The 19,694-nt window shown below is 51.2% G+C and overlaps 1 protein-coding gene and 1 gene segment (V, D, J or C); both read left to right on the top strand.

Moving 5' to 3' along the window:
• Positions 1-19,694, top strand: part of LOC104638263 (M1-specific T cell receptor alpha chain-like) — a 487,043-nt gene that overhangs the window by 5,800 nt on the left and 461,549 nt on the right. The gene's annotated exons all lie outside the window — the stretch shown is intronic.
• On the top strand, positions 14,565-15,514 carry LOC142605022 (Ig heavy chain V region C3-like). The segment is given in 2 exon segments: positions 14,565-14,622; positions 15,060-15,514. Coding segments are annotated over 2 exon segments (396 nt in total).

The following is a 19,694-nucleotide window of genomic DNA, read 5'->3' as shown; positions in this document are numbered from 1 at the left end:
GTTTAGTACAGATGAACAACTACCAGCAGCTTTCACATCCTTGTTTCTTAGGGTGTAAATCAAGGTGTTCAGCAGGGGAGTAAGAGGGGTGTAAATAACAGTTGCAGCTCTGCAGTACATGGTGTAAATCACCATAAAAAAAAAGAACCTCTGGCAACAATGCCCTTACATCGAATTGTAAAATCTGCATGGTTCTTGTGCCCTTTTCCTACGGTCCAAGATGATTTTTATTGGGGTCATGCCAAGAGCCACTAGCAGCTTTTTGGCAGTGCTTTCGCCAACGGACTTACTCTTCTGTCTGAAGACCGCCATCCCTCCCTCTTCAGCCAGGATAATTGCTGATGGTATCATCCTTAAGAAGGACCTTCTGTTTATTACAACATCTACTGTGGGAGGGTTAGGAAGTCCAACTGTGCTGCTGTAGATGATGGCTGTTGATAGCATGACTAGGGAAAAAGGATTTCAGACATGCAAGTGAAAGGGCTTCATAAAAGCTTGGCCTTCAGTTGTTTTGAGAGATGTTTCATTAGGCATCATTCCCTGGTGCAGGACAGTGGAAGGGAGGGGGTGTGTGGAAGGGGGCTTTACATTCTTCCACTTGTACACTCTTGTCAGGACATCTGGATTTTCATGCAAACAATAGGATATGAGACTGTAATGGCTGCCAAGAGACATTTCCACCCATCAGAAGGGATGAGATTTGCAGGTATAAAATCTCTTTGCACCCCCCAGAATGGCAGCAATTCCTGAGCACAAATTCTTGGGGGACACACACCCATGAAGCAGTCAAGACCTCTGCCTTCACCTTCAGCTCTCTTGGGAAGTGCACCCAGTACCCTCATCCTTGCTGATCTTCATGTTCTCCTGCAAGCTCTGTATCACAGCAATTTGATCTCCCTCAGAAATACACCGTTTCGCTGTCCCCGTTTCTGTGCTGACTGCCCTCACCTCCCGCATGCTCAGCTGCTGTTTTCAGCATCGACACATTCAGCAGCATGAGCAACTTTTCCCTGCTACTCCTGCCCATGCGTGCTGGCCAGGTCCCCTAGATTGGATGGTGGAGTGGAGATGAAGGTGGAGTAGTGGCCATGGGCCATCCCAAAGGCTGTTCCCTGCTTTACTGCTCCTGCCATGCTGCAAAGCAAACTATCTTCCAGAAACCCACACCCCCTGCCACCCCAGTGCAGTTCCAACCATAGCGAAATGAACGCCCTTCCTCAAGAGCTCATGGGGATGCTGACCAGTCAGGGCCTCCTGCCTTTCTGGGCTTTGTGGGCAGAGACAATGCAAGGCATGGCCTGATGGAAACTGGCAGCAGCGCATCCAGGGATGTCTTCCTCAGCTCCAAGTGACAGTGCCCAAAAGAGGAGCCACTGCAGGCTGTCCCAACCTCCCATTTCTCTGTGAATGGAGAATGTGCCCTCAACCCATTCATCCCCTGAGCAAAACCCTTCTCCTTTGGCAGCATGGGCAGTGTCCACAGAGGGAAGGACCACATGGAGGCCAGGCTTGAATGCAGCAGAACTTTAATGAGTCAAAAGAAGAAAAGAAAGTGGAGGACAGCAGTGCAGGGAGCCCCAGAGGCAGCCGAGATTCTTTGGTCTTTGGCCATGGAGAAGTTCCTGTGTGATGTCTTTCTGCCTGCCCCATAGCTACAGAGGAGACAGATGGAGCCCACCAGGCTGGCCTTGGAGGGGCCTTGCTTCCAAGAGGAACCAAAGCAACCAAGTAGAAGGGAGAGAAAGACAAAATCAATTATCCTGAAAAGGACATTGAAAAATCTTGCAGCTCTACATATTCTGAGTTCCTCAAGGTGGCTCCATGGGGTTTTCCCAGCATCTTTATCAGAGTAGGCACCTCCTGCCATCGTAGCGTCTGGAAATGCCAGAGAGGTCACAGCACCCAGAGGTGATGGGCACTCCATCACAGCTGAGGATGCTGCCAACAGCAGTGGAGGTGGAGGAGCCCACAACGATGTTCTGTGGGAAGGAGCTGAGGATGGGTCCGGGCAGGGTCACCACCACGGGGGAGGGCTGGATGACAACTGGTGCATGGGATTGTTCCTCCCCAGGTGCAGGACTTTGGCCTTGTCCTTGTTGAACTGCAGGAGATTCCTGTCAGCCCATTTCTCCAGCCTGTTAAGGTACCTCTGGATGGCAGCATGATCCTGTGCTGTATCAGCCACTCTTTTCAGTTTAGTGTCAACTGTGAACTTGCTGAATGTACACTTTGCTCCATCATTTTGATCTTGAAGAGGTTAAACAAGATTGGACAAGTATTGACCCCTGGAGACTCTACTAGTTACTGGTCCCCAACTAATATTTATTCCACTGATCATCACTCACTGGCTGAAAACCGTTCAGCCAATATTCAATCCACCTCAGTATCTGCTCATCCAGCCTGTACATCACCAGCTTCTCTACAAGGATCCTATGGAAGACAGCTATACTGAAATCAAGATAGACTATATCCACCATTCTTTTCTTGTTTACCAAGCCAGTCATTTCATCGTAGCTGGATATCAGCATGGTCAAGCATTCCTTTTGGTGAATCCGTGCTGACTACACCCAGTCACCTTTTGTCCTTCATATGCCTGGAAATTGCTTCCAGGATTAGCTGCTCTATCACTTTCCCAGGGTGTGTTAGAGCTCCAGCAGAGCTCCACCTCTCCTCATTGTCTCATCTATGACTTGGGTGATGAAGTTGTTGTCAACGCACTCCAGCAACCTCCTGCCTTGCTTATATCTTGTTGTATTGTCCCTCCAGTAGATACTGTGGTGGCAGAGGTCTGCCATAAGCACCAGTGCCTGTGAATATGAGGCTGCTCCTATCTATCTGTAGATGGCCTCATCCACTTGTTCTTCCAGGTCAGGCAGCCTAGAGCAGACACCCATTAAAATGTCACCCTTAGCTGTCTTCTCTTCAATGCTTAACCACAAGCTCTCATCATCCATCCCCAGGTAGAGCTCCATTGAATCCAACTGCTCTCACACAGGAAGGGCAAGCCCCCCTACTTGTCCTCTCAGCCTATCATAGAATCATAGAATGGTTTGGGTTGGAAGGGACCTCAAAGATCATCTAGTTCCAACCCCCCTGCCATGGGCAGGGACACCCTCCACTAGACCACATTGCCCAAAGCCTCATCCAACCTGGTCTTAAACACTTCCAGGGATGGGGCCTCCACAGCCTCTCTGGGCAAGCTGTTCCACTGCCTCACCACCCTCACAGTAAAGAATTTCTTTCTAACATCTAATCTAAAACGACCCTCCTTTAGCTTAAACCCATTACCCCTTGTCCTGTCATTATACTCCCTGATAAACAGTCCCTCACCATCTTTCCTGCAGGCCCCCTTTAGGTACTGGAAGGCCGCAATTAGATCTCCCCAGAGCCTTTTTTTCTCCAGGCTGAACAATCCCAACTCTCTCAGCCTGTCCTCATAGGAGAGGTGCTCCAGCCCTCTGATCAGCTTCGTGGCCCTCCTCTGGACTCGCTCCAACAGCTCCATGTCTCTCCTGTACTGGGGCCCCCAGAGCTGGATGCAGTACTCCAGGTGCGGTCTCACAAGAGCAGAGTAGAGGGGCAGGATCACCTCCCTTGACCTGCTGGTCACACTGGTTTTGATGCAGCCCAGGACACGATTGGCTTTCTGGGCTGCAAGCGCACACTGCCGGCTCATGTTGAGCTTCTCATCAATCAGTACCCCCTAGTCCTTCTCCTCAGGGCTGCTTTCAATCCATTCCCCACCCAGTCTGTAGTTGTGCTTGGGATTGCCCTGACCCACGTGCAGGACCTTGCACTTGGCCTTGTTGAACTTCATGTGGTTCACCCACCTCTCCAGCCTGTCAAGGTCCCTCTGGATGGCATTCCTTCCCTCCAGCGTGTTGACCACACCACACTATCCTTCCAAAAGAGTCTATATCCCTCCATTGCAACATGCCAGTCATGGGAGCCATCCCACTCTGTCTCCGTGATCACAACATCAAAGTCCTGCAACTGCGCACAGATCTCTAATGTGTTTATTCCTCATACTGCATGCAATAGCATACACGCACTTGACAGAGGCAGCTCAGTATGTTGACATCCCAGAAAGGGTTTTGGGGATTTTGCCACAATGCTGCATTGTAGGCACTTCCTTGCTCACATGCAACTGCTAAAGGGGAGGCCACTTAAGTCCTGTCTTTTTTGATCTTGTGATCCCTTCCTGTCACATCACCCCAGGACCTTTGCTGACTGGCTGCGGGTCACTGTCTCTCTCCCCCATCATTCCTCCTTACCAGGTCAGCCATCCTACTGGCAAAGGTAACTTTGCCCCATTTGATGAGGTGGATCCCATCTGTCCTGAGCAGATGCTGCTCTGCAAACAGGGACCCATGGTTGTAGAACCCAAAACCCTGTTGCCAACTCCAGTTCCACAGCCAATTATTGATCTGTATTATCAGTGCCCTCCTCCTCACACATTTGCTCTTCTTCAGCAGGATTGAGGACAACACCAGCTGGACCCCCATGCCCTTAACTACTGCCCACAGAGCAGCAGTAATCACTTTTGACTCTGTTCAGGTTTCCCCTAGCAGTATAATTTGTGCCCACAGGCAATAATGGTGGGGGGTAGTAGTCAGAGGGCTGAATGAGATTTGTCAGTTCCTCCACAACATCCCGGACCTGGGTGCCCAGTAGGCAGCAAAAGTCTCTTGATGATAGGCCAGGTTGACAGATTCTGTCCCTCACAGCAGGGAGGCACTCATTATGATCACTTGCCACTTCTTCCTGGTGGTCATGCATGATTTAGGGTCAGGTGGACCAGATCCTTTGCTTTAAGGCACACAGGCTCCTCTTTGACTTTGAAGGCAGTTAACCTATTTTGTGGTTATAAGCCCTTAGGTGGGGCAGGAGCCTTCTGCTTCTCCACTGTAGTTGGGGTCTGGAGCTATTCAAGCTGTTGCATCTCAGAGAAAATCCTGTCTATCTCTCTTTCACCTTCTCTGATGCTGCACCATCACGCTCAACACAAACTATACAGTGCTATTTAAAAACCCCCACTCTAAGCTCCAGATTGTGTCCCAAGCCAGATAGATACATCCTGGCAAAGCCTGGTTCTTTTTAAAGGCATTTGAAGAAGCTATGAAGGCACCATATGGGTACCTGGATGTCCATCTAAATGCTTGTACTCCAGAAGCTTTCAGGCTAATAACTGATCTTTTCCTACCAGAGCTTTCTGCCATTTATATACTGGGAAAAAATAAATAAATAAATTGGCATTCAACAATAAATAGAGAGGAACCAGACTGACAGCCTGTGTTGCTGCCTGTGCAGACTTGGAAACATGATGTCTTTACTGTCTGAAGTCTAAGCTGTCCTTCCTGGGGCTGTTGCTCTGCTCCTGCCACTGGCAGAGGAAAGCAATACTCTGTGCTCCTTCTAATGACCTGATAAAGGCCATTTCTGAAATTGCCCTGAACACCTTGAAGAGGAACATTTCATTAACATCCCACTATGTACATGTGCTGAAAAAGGGATGCAAATCCATTAAAATCCTGAGCAGTAAAAATGTGTCCTTCAAAAGGAAGAACCTACTGCTGAAACAAGCTGGAGAGTTTATTGATCTTCCTCTAAGTTTTCCTTTTTTGCCTGTCATGGGACTTTTGGTAAAGCAAGGATGGACTATGTGGGAAAAAATACATTGGTGCCTGTAAATCAGCTGAAGAAGCTATTGGTGCTGCCATTACCCAGGGAAGACATGAGGGCTGATACGGTCCACTCTTTGGATGCTGAAGTGAGGGATATTCACCAGAAACCAGGTTTCATGGCCTACAAGAAATGTATACAGCTGCTCTTCAAAAGTACTTGTCCCACGAGAAGCACAGCAATCAGAAAAGGGGGAAAATAACTCCTGCCTTTCCAGAAGAAAACAAGACAGAGGTGGAAAAGCCCCTACAGACTCCTGCCTTGTTGTTCAGAAAGTGCCTGATAATATGTGTCCACAGTATTGGAAGAATACACAAGTTCTACGAGGTAAATTAGGGCAGCACAAGTGTTGTGGTTTAACCCAGCAGGCAGCTACAACAACCACACTGCTGTTTGCTCACTCTACTCACCCACAGCGGGATAGGGGAGAGACTCAAAAACTAAAACAAAAAAGGTAAACCTTGTGGGTTGAGATAAAGAAGGTTTACTAGGACAGAAAAGGAATAGAATACTGATACCGATAGTAGTAGTAGTAGTAGTAGTAGTAGTAGTAGACGACGACTAATGAGAAGTCAAACCAAGTCTTAAAACACCTTCCCCCACCCCTCCCTTCTTCCTAGGCTTAACATTACTCCCTGTTTTCTCTCCCTCCTCCCCACCAGCAGCACAGGGGGACGGGGAATGGGGGTTGCGGTCAGTTCATCACATGTTGTCCCTGCTGCTACTTCCTCTTCAGGGGGAGGACTCCTCACACTCTTCCCCTGCTCCACCGTGGGATCCCTCTCACAGGACATAGTCCTCCATGAACTTCTCCAATGTGAGTTCTTCACATGGGATGCAATGTGGGTCTCTTCCATGGGGTGCAAACCTTAAGGAACAGACTGCTCCAGCATGAGTCCCCCACAGGGTTACAAGGCCTGCCAGTAAACATGCTCTGGCGTGGGCTCCTCTCTCCATGGGTCCACAGGTCCTGCCAGGAGCCTCCTGCAGTGTGGGATTCCCACGAGGTCACAGCCTCCTTCAGGTGTCTCCACCTGCTCCAGTGTGGGGTCCTCCATGGGCTGCAGGTGGATATCTGCTCAACTATCATCCTCAAAAGGCTGCAGGGGCACAGCCTGCCTCACCATGGTCTTCTCCACAGGCTGCAGGGGAATCTCTACTCCAGCACCTGGAGCACCTCCTCCCACTTCTTCTTCACTGACCTTGGTGTCTGCAGAGTTGTTTCTCTCACGTAATCTCCCTCCTCTCTCAGGTTGCAAAAACTGTCAGTGATTGGCTTGGCCTTGGCCAGTGGCAGATCTGTCTTGGAGCTGGCTGACATTGGCTCTGTTGGACATGGGGGAAGCTTCTGGCAGCTTCTCAAAGAAATCACCCCTGTAGCCCCCTGCTACCAAAATCTTGTCACACAAACTCAAAACAACGAGGAATAACTTCGTTGCTTGGAGGGTGACAGAGCACTGGAAGAGGCTGCCCAGGGAGGCTGTGGAGTCCTCTTCTCTGGAGATATTCAAAACCCACCTGGAAGCCATCCTGTGCAAACTGAGATGAGCTGTGGCATCCACCTGGCAGAGAGCTCTGTCCTCTGGATGTGGGAATCCAGACAGAGCTGTGGCAAAAACATGCAGCCATCCAGGTCTCAGGCTGCAGGGAGTGCCAGAGCCTGTCACTGGGTATGGATGGTGGGTAGTGAGAACAGCTGTGTGAGGTGTGAGCAGGGGGCTGATCTGCTCAGCCTGGTGGCAGAGCTATGGGAGGAAGTAGAAGGGTTAAGGAGCGAGGCTGAGGAAGAGAGAGACTGGCGGAGCCAAGCTCTGCCCTCCCTGAGGCAGAAACAGGGACCAGACAAAACCCAAGATGAAGGGGACCCTGTATCCTCCCCCTGCCAGGCTGAAGGCTGCAGCTTAAGAGGAAGGAGTGAATGGAAGCAAGTCCACACTCAGGGTGGCAGGCGAACCTCCTCCTTGCCCACCTCACCCTCCCAGGTGCCTCTGTACAACAGGTGTGAGGCTCTGGCTGTGGAAGGCCACTCAAAGGAGGACATGGATGCCAGTCGAGCTACACCAGAGGTATCACCAAGGCCAGAAAGGCCCACAGCCTGTATTGTGACCACGTCCACGAGGAAGAAAAGGCGGGTTATAGTTGTAGGCAACTCCCTTCTGAGGGGTACAGAGGGTGCAATATGCAGGGCAGACCCTCCTCTTGGGGAAGACTGCTGCCTCCCTGGGGCCCGTGTTAAGGACATCACTAGGAAACTGCCCAGCCTGGTACAGCCCTCGGACTGCTACCCACTACTGCTCTTAGCCGCGACAGGTAGTGCAAAAGCAATCAAAAGAGGCTTCAGGGTCTTGGGAGGGTTACTGAGGGAATCTGGAGCACAGGTTATTTTTTCCTCCCTCCTTCCAGTTGCGGGCAGCGACACTGGGAGGAACAGACGGTCCCAGTCCATTAATAATATAAAAAAGCCACTATAAAGCCACTCCGTGGCTGGTGTCACTGCCACAATCTTGAGTTTTTTGACAATGGGATGCCCTACACAGCACCAGGCTTGCTCAAGTCAGATGGGATTCACCTTTCTCAAAGGGGAGAAAGGGTCTTTGCCCAGGAGCTAGCGGGGCTCATGGACAGAGCTTTAAATAGGCATGAAAGAGGAGGGGGATAATATCAGGCTTACCTGTGACAAGTTGTGGGATGACAGGCCAATGTTAGAGGGACGAGGTGCCAGCTAGAGCCCTCGGCCTGTTGCTCGGAGACGTGCTGGACACACTGTAGCACGCTTGAAGTCTAGTGGAGATGAGCCAGGGGCTCCTCTGGTAATAGGAACCAACAGGGAAAGACTGGTGAAGTACATCAAAGGAATTCCAGCCACTCCAGCCCGGAAGTCAGATTCACTGGGGGCCCAGCTGAAATGCCTCTACGCAAACACACGTAGCATGGGGAACAAACAAGAGGAGTTAGGGACATGCACACGCCTGCAGGGCTGTGATCTTATTGGCATCACGGAGATGTGGTGGGATGGCTCCTATGACTGGAGTGTAGGAATGGAAGGATACGGGCTCTTTAGGAAGGACAGGCAGGGCAGGCGAGGAGGGGATGTGGCTGTCTCTGTCAATGACCCGCTGGAGTGCCTGGAGCTCCATCTGGGGATGGATGAGGAGCCGACCGAGAGGTTATGGATCAGGACCGAAGGGAGTGCAGGTGGAGGGGACATTGCAGTGGGGGTCTGCTACAGGCCACTTGACCAGGAAGAACAAGCAGAAGAGGGCCTCTACAGACAGATAGGAGCAGCCTGATGTTCACAAGCCCTCATCCTCATGGGGGACTTCTATCACCCCAATATCTGTTGGAGGGACAACAGAGCAGGGAACAAGCAATCCAGGAAGTTCCTGGAATGCATTAATGGTAACTTTCTCCTCCAAGTGATAGAGGAACCAATGAGGAGAAGTGCTATTCTGGACTTTGTTTTCACCAATAAGGAGGGGTTGGTGGGGGATGTGAAACTCAAGGGCAGCTTTGGCTGCAGTGACCATGAAACGGTGGATTTCAAGATGCTCAGGGCAGCGAGGAGGGCACAAAGGAAGCTCATTACCCTGAACTTCAGGAGAGTAGACTTTGACCTCTTCAGGGATCTGCTTGGAAGAGTACCATGGAACGTTAAGCCCTGGAGGGAAGAGGAGCCCAAGACAGCTGGCTAGTATTCAAGGGTCACCTCCTCCAAGCTCAGGAATGATGCATCCCAACAAAGAAGTCAGGCAAAAATACCCAGAGGCCTGCATGGATGAACAAGTAGTTCTTGGGCAAATTCAAACGCCTACAGAGAGAGGAAGCAAGGGCAGGTAGCCTGGGAGGAATACAGAGAAACTGTCTGAGTAGCCAGGGAGCAGGTTAGGAAAGCTAAAGCCCTGATAGAATTAAATCTGGCCAGGGACGTCAAGGGCAAAAAGAAGTTTCTATAGGTACATCAGTGATAAAAAGAAGACAAAGGAAAATGTGGGCCCCCTCCAGAAGGAAATGGGAGATGTGGTTACCCAGGATATGGAGAAGGCTGAGGTATTCAATGACTTTTTTGCCTCAGTCTTCCCCAGCAAGGGCTCTATCTGCACTGCCGAGGTGATGGAAGGCAAAGGCAGGGACTGGAAGAATGAAGAACCACCCACTGTAGAAGAAGATCAGATTCGAGTATATCTAAGAATCCTGAAGATGACATGGACAGTGGGATTGGGTGCACCCTCAGCAAGTTTGCTGACAACACCAAGCTGTGTGGTGCGGTCGACACACTGGAGGGAAGGGATGCCATCCAGAGGGACCTTGACAGGCTGGAGAGATGGGCCCATGTGAACTGCATGAAGTTCAACAAGGCCAAGTGCAAGGTTCTGTACATGGGTCAGGGCAATCCCAAGCACAACTGCAGGCTGGGCGAAGAACTGATTGAGAGCAGCCCTGAGAAGAAGGACTTCGGAGTTTTGGTGGATGGGAATCTCAATGTGAGCTGGTAACACGCGCTTACAGCCCTGAAAGCCAACTGTATTCTGGGCTGCATCAAATACAGTGTGACCAGCAGGTCAAAGGAGGTGATTCTGCTCTACTCTGCTCTGGTGAGACCCCACCTGGAGTACAGCATCCAGTTCTGGGTTCCCCAGTACAAGAAAGACATGGACCTGTTGCAGTGAGTCTGGAGGAGGTCCACAAAGATGATCAGAGGACTGGAGCACCTCTCCTATGAAGACAGGCTTAGAGAGTTGGGGTTCTTCAGCCTGGAGAAAAGAAGGCTCCACGGAGACCTTATTACGGCATGCCAGTACCTAAAGGGGGCCTACAGGATAGATGGAGAGGGAGTGTTTGTCAGGGAGTGTGGTGATAGGAGAAGGGATAATGGGTTTAAATGAAAAGAGGGGAGATTTAGATTAGATGTTAGGAAAAAAATTCTTCACTATGAGAGTGGTGAGACACTGGAACAGGCTACCCAGAGCGGTTGTGGATGACCCGTCCCTGGAAGTGTTCAAGGCCAGGTTGGATGGGGCATTGGGCAACCTGCTCTAGTGGAGGGTGTCCCTGCCCATGGCAGAGGGGTTGGAACTAGATGATCTTTGAGGTCCCTTCCAACTCAAACCATTCTATGATTCCATGATTCTATGGAAGGAAGGTAAGGCTTTGCAGGAAGATTACAGAGCTGTGGTTCACATATGCAGGGAGAAGACACCAAAGGCCAAAGCTGAACTAGAGTTGAAACTGGCCAGTGTTGTGTCAGACAAGAAGACAGGTATTTTAAGTATGTTAATAGCAAGAGAAGGTGTAAGGAAAACATTGGACTGACACTTGATGAAGATGGTCACCTGAGAAACAGGGATGAAATAAAAATTCCAGGGTCACTTCTGTTCAATATTTTTATCAGTGATCTGGATGCAGGAGTGGAATGCACCATGAGGAGGTTGCTGACAATACCAAACTGGGTGGTGCTGTTGACTCTCTCAAAGGATAAGAAATCCTGCAGAGGGATCTGGATAGATTGGAGCACTGGGCAATCATCAGTGGCATGAAAGTTAAGAAGAATAAATGACTGATTTTGCAGCTGGGAAAGACTATCACAGGACACAAGTATAAATTGGGAGAGGAATGACTGGAGATCAGCCCCGCAGAAAGGGCTCTGGGGGTGCTGGTCGACAGCAGGCTCACTCAGAGTCAGCAGTGTGCCCTGGCAGCCAAGAGGGCAAACCGCATTCCTGGGTTCCAGTGACAGAATGTGTGGGACTGTTTCAAAGCTGCCCCAGGGGAGGTTCAAATCAGATTATTAGGAGCCCTTTCTTTACTGAGAGGGTGCTCAAACACTGGAACAGGCTTCCTAGAGAGAGCTGCTTGGTGCCCCAATTCTGTCACTGTTTAACAGGCATTTGGACAATGTCCTTAATAAGTTGCTTCAAAATATGGTCAGCCCTGCAGTGGTAAGGGTCTTGGACTAGATGATCGTTGTAGGTCCTTTCCACCTGGAACATCTCCTCTCCCTTCCCCTTCCCTTCCCTTCTTTCCCCCCTTCTCTCCCCTCCCCTTCTCCCTCCTCCTTCCTCCTCTTCCTTCCCCTCCACTTCCCTCTCCCCCCTCCTCCTCCTCCCCATCCTCCTCTCTTCCCTTCTCTTCTCATATTTCCCAAAGAATAGCACACCTGAGTCTGTCATGCAGACCATGCTGACCAGCACTGCTCAGGCTGCTGCTGGCTGCCTTTCCAGCAGTTTCCCACACAGATTTACCCTTCTAAACTCCAGCAATACAGATCATAGTCCAGAGAGGAAAGCACAACATCCTCAAGATTCCCACACAAGATATCATTTCTGGAGGTCAATGGGCGAGAAGGAAAGTCCCAGATAGTGAATTTGTCATGCAAAAGCAACCAAGAAGGACAAAAATGGTCCTTCCAATCTGAATAACATGTTTTGACTTTTACAGTCCTCACTGACATGGGAGGATTGAAGAGGCATCTTACTAGAAGACTGAGATTTCTGTATTTCCCTCTTACTCTCATCTGGCTGATACACGTATGAATGCTTTTTCATCTTCTGGGTTCTTTGATTCTCATTGTGAGCTTCTGGCCCAGGGATGATAATATAATGGGGCAAAACCTTCTGAGCATGTGTGTTTGCATCTGCCAAAGCCCAAAGATCACAGGAGTGTCCTTGTGGCCCCATGGCCCACAGCCTCTGCATGCTCTCCTAAGCACAGAAGCCAGCTAGCAGCCCAGCAGCCTTTCATCATCACTGGGCCAGTCATCACCTTCAAAAGTTGACTGTTCTTGTTCTATAAGGGCCAGCTGCATACTTTGGTGTAGGGCGGCTGTGTCATTCCATGCCATCCCACCATCCTATGCTCTACAAACTGACAATGCTGCTAGGGCAGCTGCTTGCAGTCTGACAGCTGAAGATGTCAACGTGCGGATTTGCTGTGCCACCAGCGGACAGACCAGCTGTGAGCACGATTTCAGAGTAAGACTGTCCAGAGGGTTCAGGGTGTCCCTCCCAAAGCTAGCACTCCAGGGTGCCTCTCACTTCATGCAAAGATTTGCATGCTCTGAGGGAACTGCTCGGAAAAATTCTTAACTGTTTGGACTACATGATGAATGAGGAGAACTGACGGTCACAGTCCCAAGACAGGAGATAATGGTTTCCTTTTCAGGACTTTCCCTTCTGAACAGGTGTTGTGGCTTAGCCCCAGATAGCAGCTAAGCACCATGCAGCCCCTTACTCACTCCATTCCCCTCCCCTGTCCTGGGATGGGGAGGAGAATGGGAAGAAAAAGGTAAAACTTGAGGGCTGGGATAAGGACAGTTGACTAGGACAGCAGAGGGAGAGCACTATAACAACAACAGTACTTATAACAATATACACATACTGTGTGCTACACAATGCAATTTACTGACCCCATGACGGGACACTCAGCCTGTGCCAGAGCTGCTGCTCCTCCCCGGCTAGCCCCGTTCTTATGCTGAGCATGAGGACAACATCATATGGTATGGAATACCCCTTTGGCCAGTTTGGGCCACCTGTCCTGGCTGTGTCCCCTCCCAGCTCCTTGTGAAAATTAACTCTATCCTAGCCTACAGGGCAGCTGTAGGAAGATCAGGCACTACAGATGGCCTACGAATGCCCCAATTCTGGGGACTGTGTTGACTCCCCCACACACCTAACTGTATCCAAGTTTTACCAGGGTCTAGCAAAGCCTTTTCCTACTGTGTGCCATCAGTCAGCTATCTCTGTCCTGAGCTGTGACACACAAGTGTCTCATCCTTCCTCCACGTCCAGTTTAAAGCTATCCTTCTATGCTGAACTAGAGCCAAAGCAGTAACAGCAGTTGGATTAGCTAGCTAATGAAGCACCCTAACAGTGACCCAGCACCTGGAGCTGTAGCAAAGATAGGAGGAACATGCGCTGGGGCAGGCATCATGTGCGTGGCACCTCCAGGTTCTCCCACTATGATTCATTTGGTGCTGAGTTCATCCTGCAACAGGGAAATGTGCAGCACAGCGTGTTGCAGGAGCTCCCAAACTATGTGCAGCCCAATATAAGCCTGTGCCCACTCAGGTCAACTTATGTTTGGTTGGAACATGTCAGGTGTTTCCCACTTCTCTCATTTCTGTTTGGCCTGTTGCCATGAGCCAGTTAAAGCCAAGCAGTGGGTGAACAGCCCTGCTGGCCTTCAGGCACATTAGAGGATGAAGAGATGCAACTGAGGAAGTTTCCCATGCAGGGAAAAGCCAGGTGAGTACTGATCCCATGATGCACTCCAAGGTCCCAATACCTTCATTTGGCTTGGTAGAGACAGCATCCTGTTGGGCCCAGGTATCAGATGCTCCCGAGGAAGGGTGGGGGAGCCCTTCTCCTGCAGCCACGGAGGAGCCGTTGTCTGCAAGAAGTTTTCCCACCAGGCCAACCACAATTGCAGTGGAGAGGGCATTAGCAGACTGGAGCAGAGGCACACCTTGCAGTTTCGTGGCAGGAAGAAGAGGACGAGACACCCAAGGGTGTCCTGACAATGCCACCTAGTTGTCCTTTACACAATGTCAGCTTTTGGGCTCCGGGAGAGCGGCGGAGGCGCCCCGGCAGCCGCGGGCCAGGAGCCTTGGTCTCCCGGGGCGCTGCGCTCCTCCTCTGGCGACGCCCCTGCCCCGCGTCCCTCCCCCCGTCCCCCCTTCTCCTCTCCCCCGAAGGGGCCGCGGCACCGGGGGGCCAGGCGGGGCGGGGTGTGTTCTGTTGTGGGCGGGCAGAGTCGTGGGCGCTGCCCCGGCGAGGGGCCGAGGCGTTGGGGCGGTGAGGAGCGGTCCCGAGCGCGGCTCCGCTCGGCTCCTCTGCGGCTGCCGGGGGGCCCTTGGTCCCCGGCCGGCCCCGGCGCGGCAGGGCGTGATGGCGCGCGGGCTGGGGCCGTGGCTCCTGGCCTTGTCCTTGGCCGCGGGGCCGGCAGGTGAGAGGCGGGCGGGGAGGGCAGCGAGGCCGGGGCTGGGGCTCCTCCCGCGGGCGGCCCTGCCCGTCGCGGGGCCCCGGGGCTGCGGCTGCTCCCGGGCCGGGCGCGCTGTCGCCTGTCGCTCGCCTTCCTTAGCGGGGAAGCGGGGAGCGGGTGGCGTGGGGGGGAGCCGGAGCGGGAGAGGGAGCGGGAGATGCAGATGCAGAGGGAGATGCAGAGGGAGAGGCAGGCTTTCGTTCCGCGGTCGGGGTCGCAGTGCCGACAGCAGGCGCGGCTGAGCCCCGAGGAGGGCAGGCGGGGCCTTGCCTCGGTCGCGGGGCTTTGCCGGGAGAGAGGGGGGTGGCGGCTGTGGCGGGGCGGGTGTCGCCGGGGCGGTGGGTGAACGTCCTCGGGCCGTGGGCGCGCCCTGCCCGGCTGCCTGCGCTCTCCGTCCGCAGGGCTGTGGGCGCAGCTGAGGCTGGTGGAGACGGGCGGAGGGCTGCGAGCGCCCGGGGACTCCGTGCACCTCTCCTGCCGCGGATCCGGCTTCAACTTCGAGGAGTATTACATTCGGTGGTACCGTCAGGCACCGGGTAGCAGTCTCGAGTGGGTGTCCGTCATCAGTTACTCGGGTACCACAAAGAAGTACGGGGTAGCAGTGGAGGGTCGAGCCTCGGCATCCCGGAACGATTCCCGTTCCGAGTCATCTCTGTCCCTGCGGGACCTGCACCCTCAGGACTCCGCCCGCTACTTCTGTGCCGTTCGCACGGAGACAGGAAATGCAGCAGAGCTTTAACACAAACCTGGCAAGCAGCTAAAACAACCACATAACCCGTCGTTCGCTGCCTGCTCCCAGTGGGATGTGGGAGAGAACTGAAAATGAAAAAGGGAAAAAAAGATGCCATTGCTTTAGATAAAGACAATTTAAGAGGATGAAACAAAACAAAAAGGAAGACAACAACAATCAATTGCAGTTAATCCCTGCCATTTTTCCTGTCTTTTGATATATACACACAGATGTCATTGTCTTAGTAGGCCACCACAATGAAATGTCTGTACAATGGTCATAAATTTCCACAAAATGTTCATTGCGTTCCTTTAGTCGCTGACTTTGGGCTCCATCTGTCCTAACAGTCTTTCAGGGCAGGAGAGATGGTGTGTGATGGTGGATTGCTGCATGCTGCATCCCGAGCTTGTAGCTGATCAGTCCATGCTCGCACTCTGTGGGTTGAAGATGTCAATCTTGAGGAAGTTGCTGGGTGCTCATTGCTAGAAGCCTGTTGTGGTTTCATCACCTCTGCACTTTGTTGCCTTTCATCAAAGTTCATTCCTCATTTCTCTGGATAATTCTTACTGTAATACTATGGCATATAGCAGTCATAGTAGCGATGATATGCATTATCATGTACCAATTAACATCATACAATTTAAATCATTGGCTGTTCTCACCCAAAATCAAATCATCTTGAGGTACACATTGGACTGTTGCATCCTTCTGCATCACCCACCAAGTGCATCCAGGTCCTTGAGCAAAAGGAACCCCACGAATGTGTCTGGGAGTAACCCAGCCTGTCTTCCCCAATGTATTCTTCATGTGCACTACAGGGACTTTATCTCCTTCTACAGTCTGTAGAAGATTTGATTGGGCAGGGCCAGCTCAATTGGTAGACCCCCTAGAGTTAACTAACCAGGTGGCCTTTGCTAACTGTATATCCCAATGTTTGAGGGTCCCAACACCCATTGCTCTCAGTATAGTCCTTAGCAATCCATTGTATCGTTCGATTTTCCCAGAGGCTGGTGCATGGTAGGGGATGTGATACACCCACTCAATGCCATGCTCTTTGGCCCAGGTGTCTATGAGGTTGTTTTGGAAATGAGTCCCGTTTTCTGACTCAATTATTTCTGGGGTGCCATGTCACCACAGGACTTGCTTTGCAAGGCCCAGGATAGTGTTCGGGGCAGTGGCATGGGGCACAGGATATGTTTCCAGCCATCTGTTGGTTGCTTCCACCATTGTAAGTACATGGCACTTGCCTTGGTGGGTTTGTGGGAGTGTGATATAAGCAATCTGCCAGGCTTCACCATATTTACATTTCAGCCATCGTCCTCTATACCAGAGAGGCTTTAACAGCTTGGGTTGTCGTGGATGACCTGTACAATAGCATCCATGGTTAAGTCCATGCCTCAGTCACGATCCCATCTATACATGGCATCTCTTCCTTGATGGCCTGATGTGTCATGGGTCCACCAAGCTATAAATAATTCACCCTTATATTGCCAGTCCAGATCTGCCTGAGTCACTTCAGTCTTAGCGGCCTGACCCACTGCTGATTGTTCTGATGTTCTTCAGTGGGCCGACTCTTGGGTATGTGGGCATCTACGTGACGTACTTTTACAATCAGTTTCTCTAGCCGGGTAGCAATATCTTGCCACAACGGGGCAGCCCAGATGGGTTTGCCTCTGCGTTGCCAGTTGCTCCGCTTCCATTGCTGTAACCACCCCCATAGGGCATTGGCCACCATCCATGAGTCAGTATAGAGGTAGAGCATTGGCCACTGTTCTTGTTCAGCATTGTTTAAAGCCAGCTGGATGGCTTTCATCTCTGCAAACTGACTCGATTCACCTTCTCCTTCAGTAGCTTCTGCGACTCATCGTGTAGGACTCCAAACAGCAGCCTTCCACCTCCGATGCTTTCCCACGATGTGACAGGACCCCTCAGTGAACAGGGCATATTACTTCTCATTTTCTGGCAGTTTATTACACAGTGAGGCCTCTTCAGCACGTGTCACCCCCTCTGCTATCGATACTCAAAAACCTTTCACTTCTGGCCAGTCCGTGATCACTTCCAGAATTCCTGGGTGACTGGGTTTTCTTATTCAAGCCAGCTGTGTGATCAATGTGACCCACTTACTCCACGTAGCATCAGTTGCATGGTGTGTAGAGGGGACCCTGGGACAGTATCATTAACAAAAGTGCTGAACTATTCACTTGAGCCCAGTTTTTCCAAGTGTATTTATAAACTGCAATTGCAAAATTTTACATCTGTCCCCTCAATAAATTCCCTTTCTTTTTCAACTTTGCAAAAGTGTTTCAGTGAAAGTCCTTGGTGGGGCTCTGACAGGCAAACATGGACTCTGATAAGTGGCTACACACAGAATCCTTTAGACATAAATCATTGACGAAGTCTGGGACTAAGACTATACTTAGCCTAGACTCCTCTCTGAGAAGCAGTTTAGAAAGCAAGGGGGTCCTTTCTGAACCTCGTGTCTCAACGGAAGGGCCTCCCTCAGCCACACGTCAGACTTGTAGGCAACACCCTCCAAATGAAAGCAAACTGTGGCCTGCACTCTGCCACCAAAGGGATGGAGAAAAACCCATTGGCAATATAGCTGTGGCATACCACTTGGCTGCCTTTGACTCTAGGTCATAGTGAAGTCCTAGCATGTCCAGCACAGCAGCAGCCAGTAGCGGTGTGACTTCATTCACGCCAGCATCTTCTAATGTCAGTCTCCACTCTCCATTGAACTTGCACACTGGCCATATGGGGCTGTTAAAGGGTGACCGGGTTCTGCTGATCACTCCTTGGCTCTCTAGTTGATGAATCAGCTTATGGATGGGAATCAGGGAGTCTCGGTTGGTGCAATATTGCCATCAGTGCACAGTTGTGGTAGTGATTGGTACCTTTTGTTCTTCAGCTCGCAGGAACCCCACAACAGAAGGGTCCTCCAAGAGACCGGGCAAGGTAGACAGCTGTTCAGTTTCCTCTGTCTCCAAGACAGCTATGCCCAAAGCCCACCAGTACCCTTTTGGGTCCTTGCAATACCATCTCCGGAGGTAGTCTATGCCAAGAGTACATGGAGCCTCTGGGCCAGTCACAATGGGGGGCTTTTGCCACTCATTCCCAGTGAGGCTCACTTGGGCCCCCAGTGCAGTTAGCTGTTGGGATGCCCCTGCCACTCCAGAAATACAGATGGGTTCTGCTCCTACAAAGCTGGATGGCACTAGTGTACACTGTGCACTGGTGTCCACTAGGGCCTTGTACGCTTCTGGGTCTCACGTGCCAGGCCATCAGGTCCACACAGTCCAATAAACCTGATTATCCCTTGTCCCTTTCCTCCACCTGGCTGGAGGCAGGGTTCCTCTAATCCTGCTCATTGTATTTGTTACTCACTTCTTGTAAAAATGACCTAGAGGTCTGTCATGGTTTTACCCCAGGCAGCAGCTGAGCACCATGCAGCTGCTCACTCACTCCCCCCCATAAGGATGGGGAAGAGAATTGGAAAAGTTAACGTGAGAAAACTCGTGGGTTGAGATAAAGACAGTTTAAGAGGTAAAGCAAAAGCCACGCACACAAGCAAAGCAAAGAAATCATTCACCACTTCCCATGGGTATGCAGGTGTTCAGCCATCTCCAGGAAAGCAGGGCTGCATCACACGTAACGGTTACTTGGGAAGACAAACGCCATCACTCTGAAAGCTTCCCCCCCCACACTCCCTCCTCTTCCCCAAGCCTCTTATAAAGTGAGCATGACATCATATGGTATGGAATATCCCTTTGGTCAATTTGGGTCACTTGTCCTCGCTGTATCTCCTCCCCACTTCTTGTGCACCCCCAGCCATGCCGCTGGCAGGGCAGTGCAAGAAGCAGAAAAGGCCTTGGCTCTGTGTAAGCACTGCTCAACAACAACATGTCTATATAACAAAACCATCTCTATACTATACCAACACTGCTTCCAGCACAAATCCAAAACATAGCCCCATGCTAGGTAAGATGAAGAAAATTAACCCTCTCAGCTGAAACCAGGACAAAGTCCCTTCAAGAGCATGATAAAGATGATAAGACTATGAGCTTTTACTTTGGGGTCGAGGTGACCCAAAGACCCAACCTAAGCCAGCTCTTCTTGGCTCAGAACTCCCCTTACTGATCTGAAAACAATAGAAGATTTACCCTCCAATGAAACCAGGCATATGACCATGGCCAGAACAGCAGTCAACCAGAATCCAGGATAAAGCCCCCCACCTGCACGGGACTTGGATTTACAACAGTGAAGATTCATCCACCACTGACCATACGTCTGTACCACCTGCACGTGA

Source organism: Balearica regulorum, chromosome 24 (assembly GCF_011004875.1).
Source record: "Balearica regulorum gibbericeps isolate bBalReg1 chromosome 24, bBalReg1.pri, whole genome shotgun sequence".
Taxonomy (NCBI): domain Eukaryota; kingdom Metazoa; phylum Chordata; class Aves; order Gruiformes; family Gruidae; genus Balearica; species Balearica regulorum.
The sequence above is the reverse complement of the archived record's forward strand: the minus strand, read 5'-3'. Positions and strand labels throughout refer to the sequence as shown.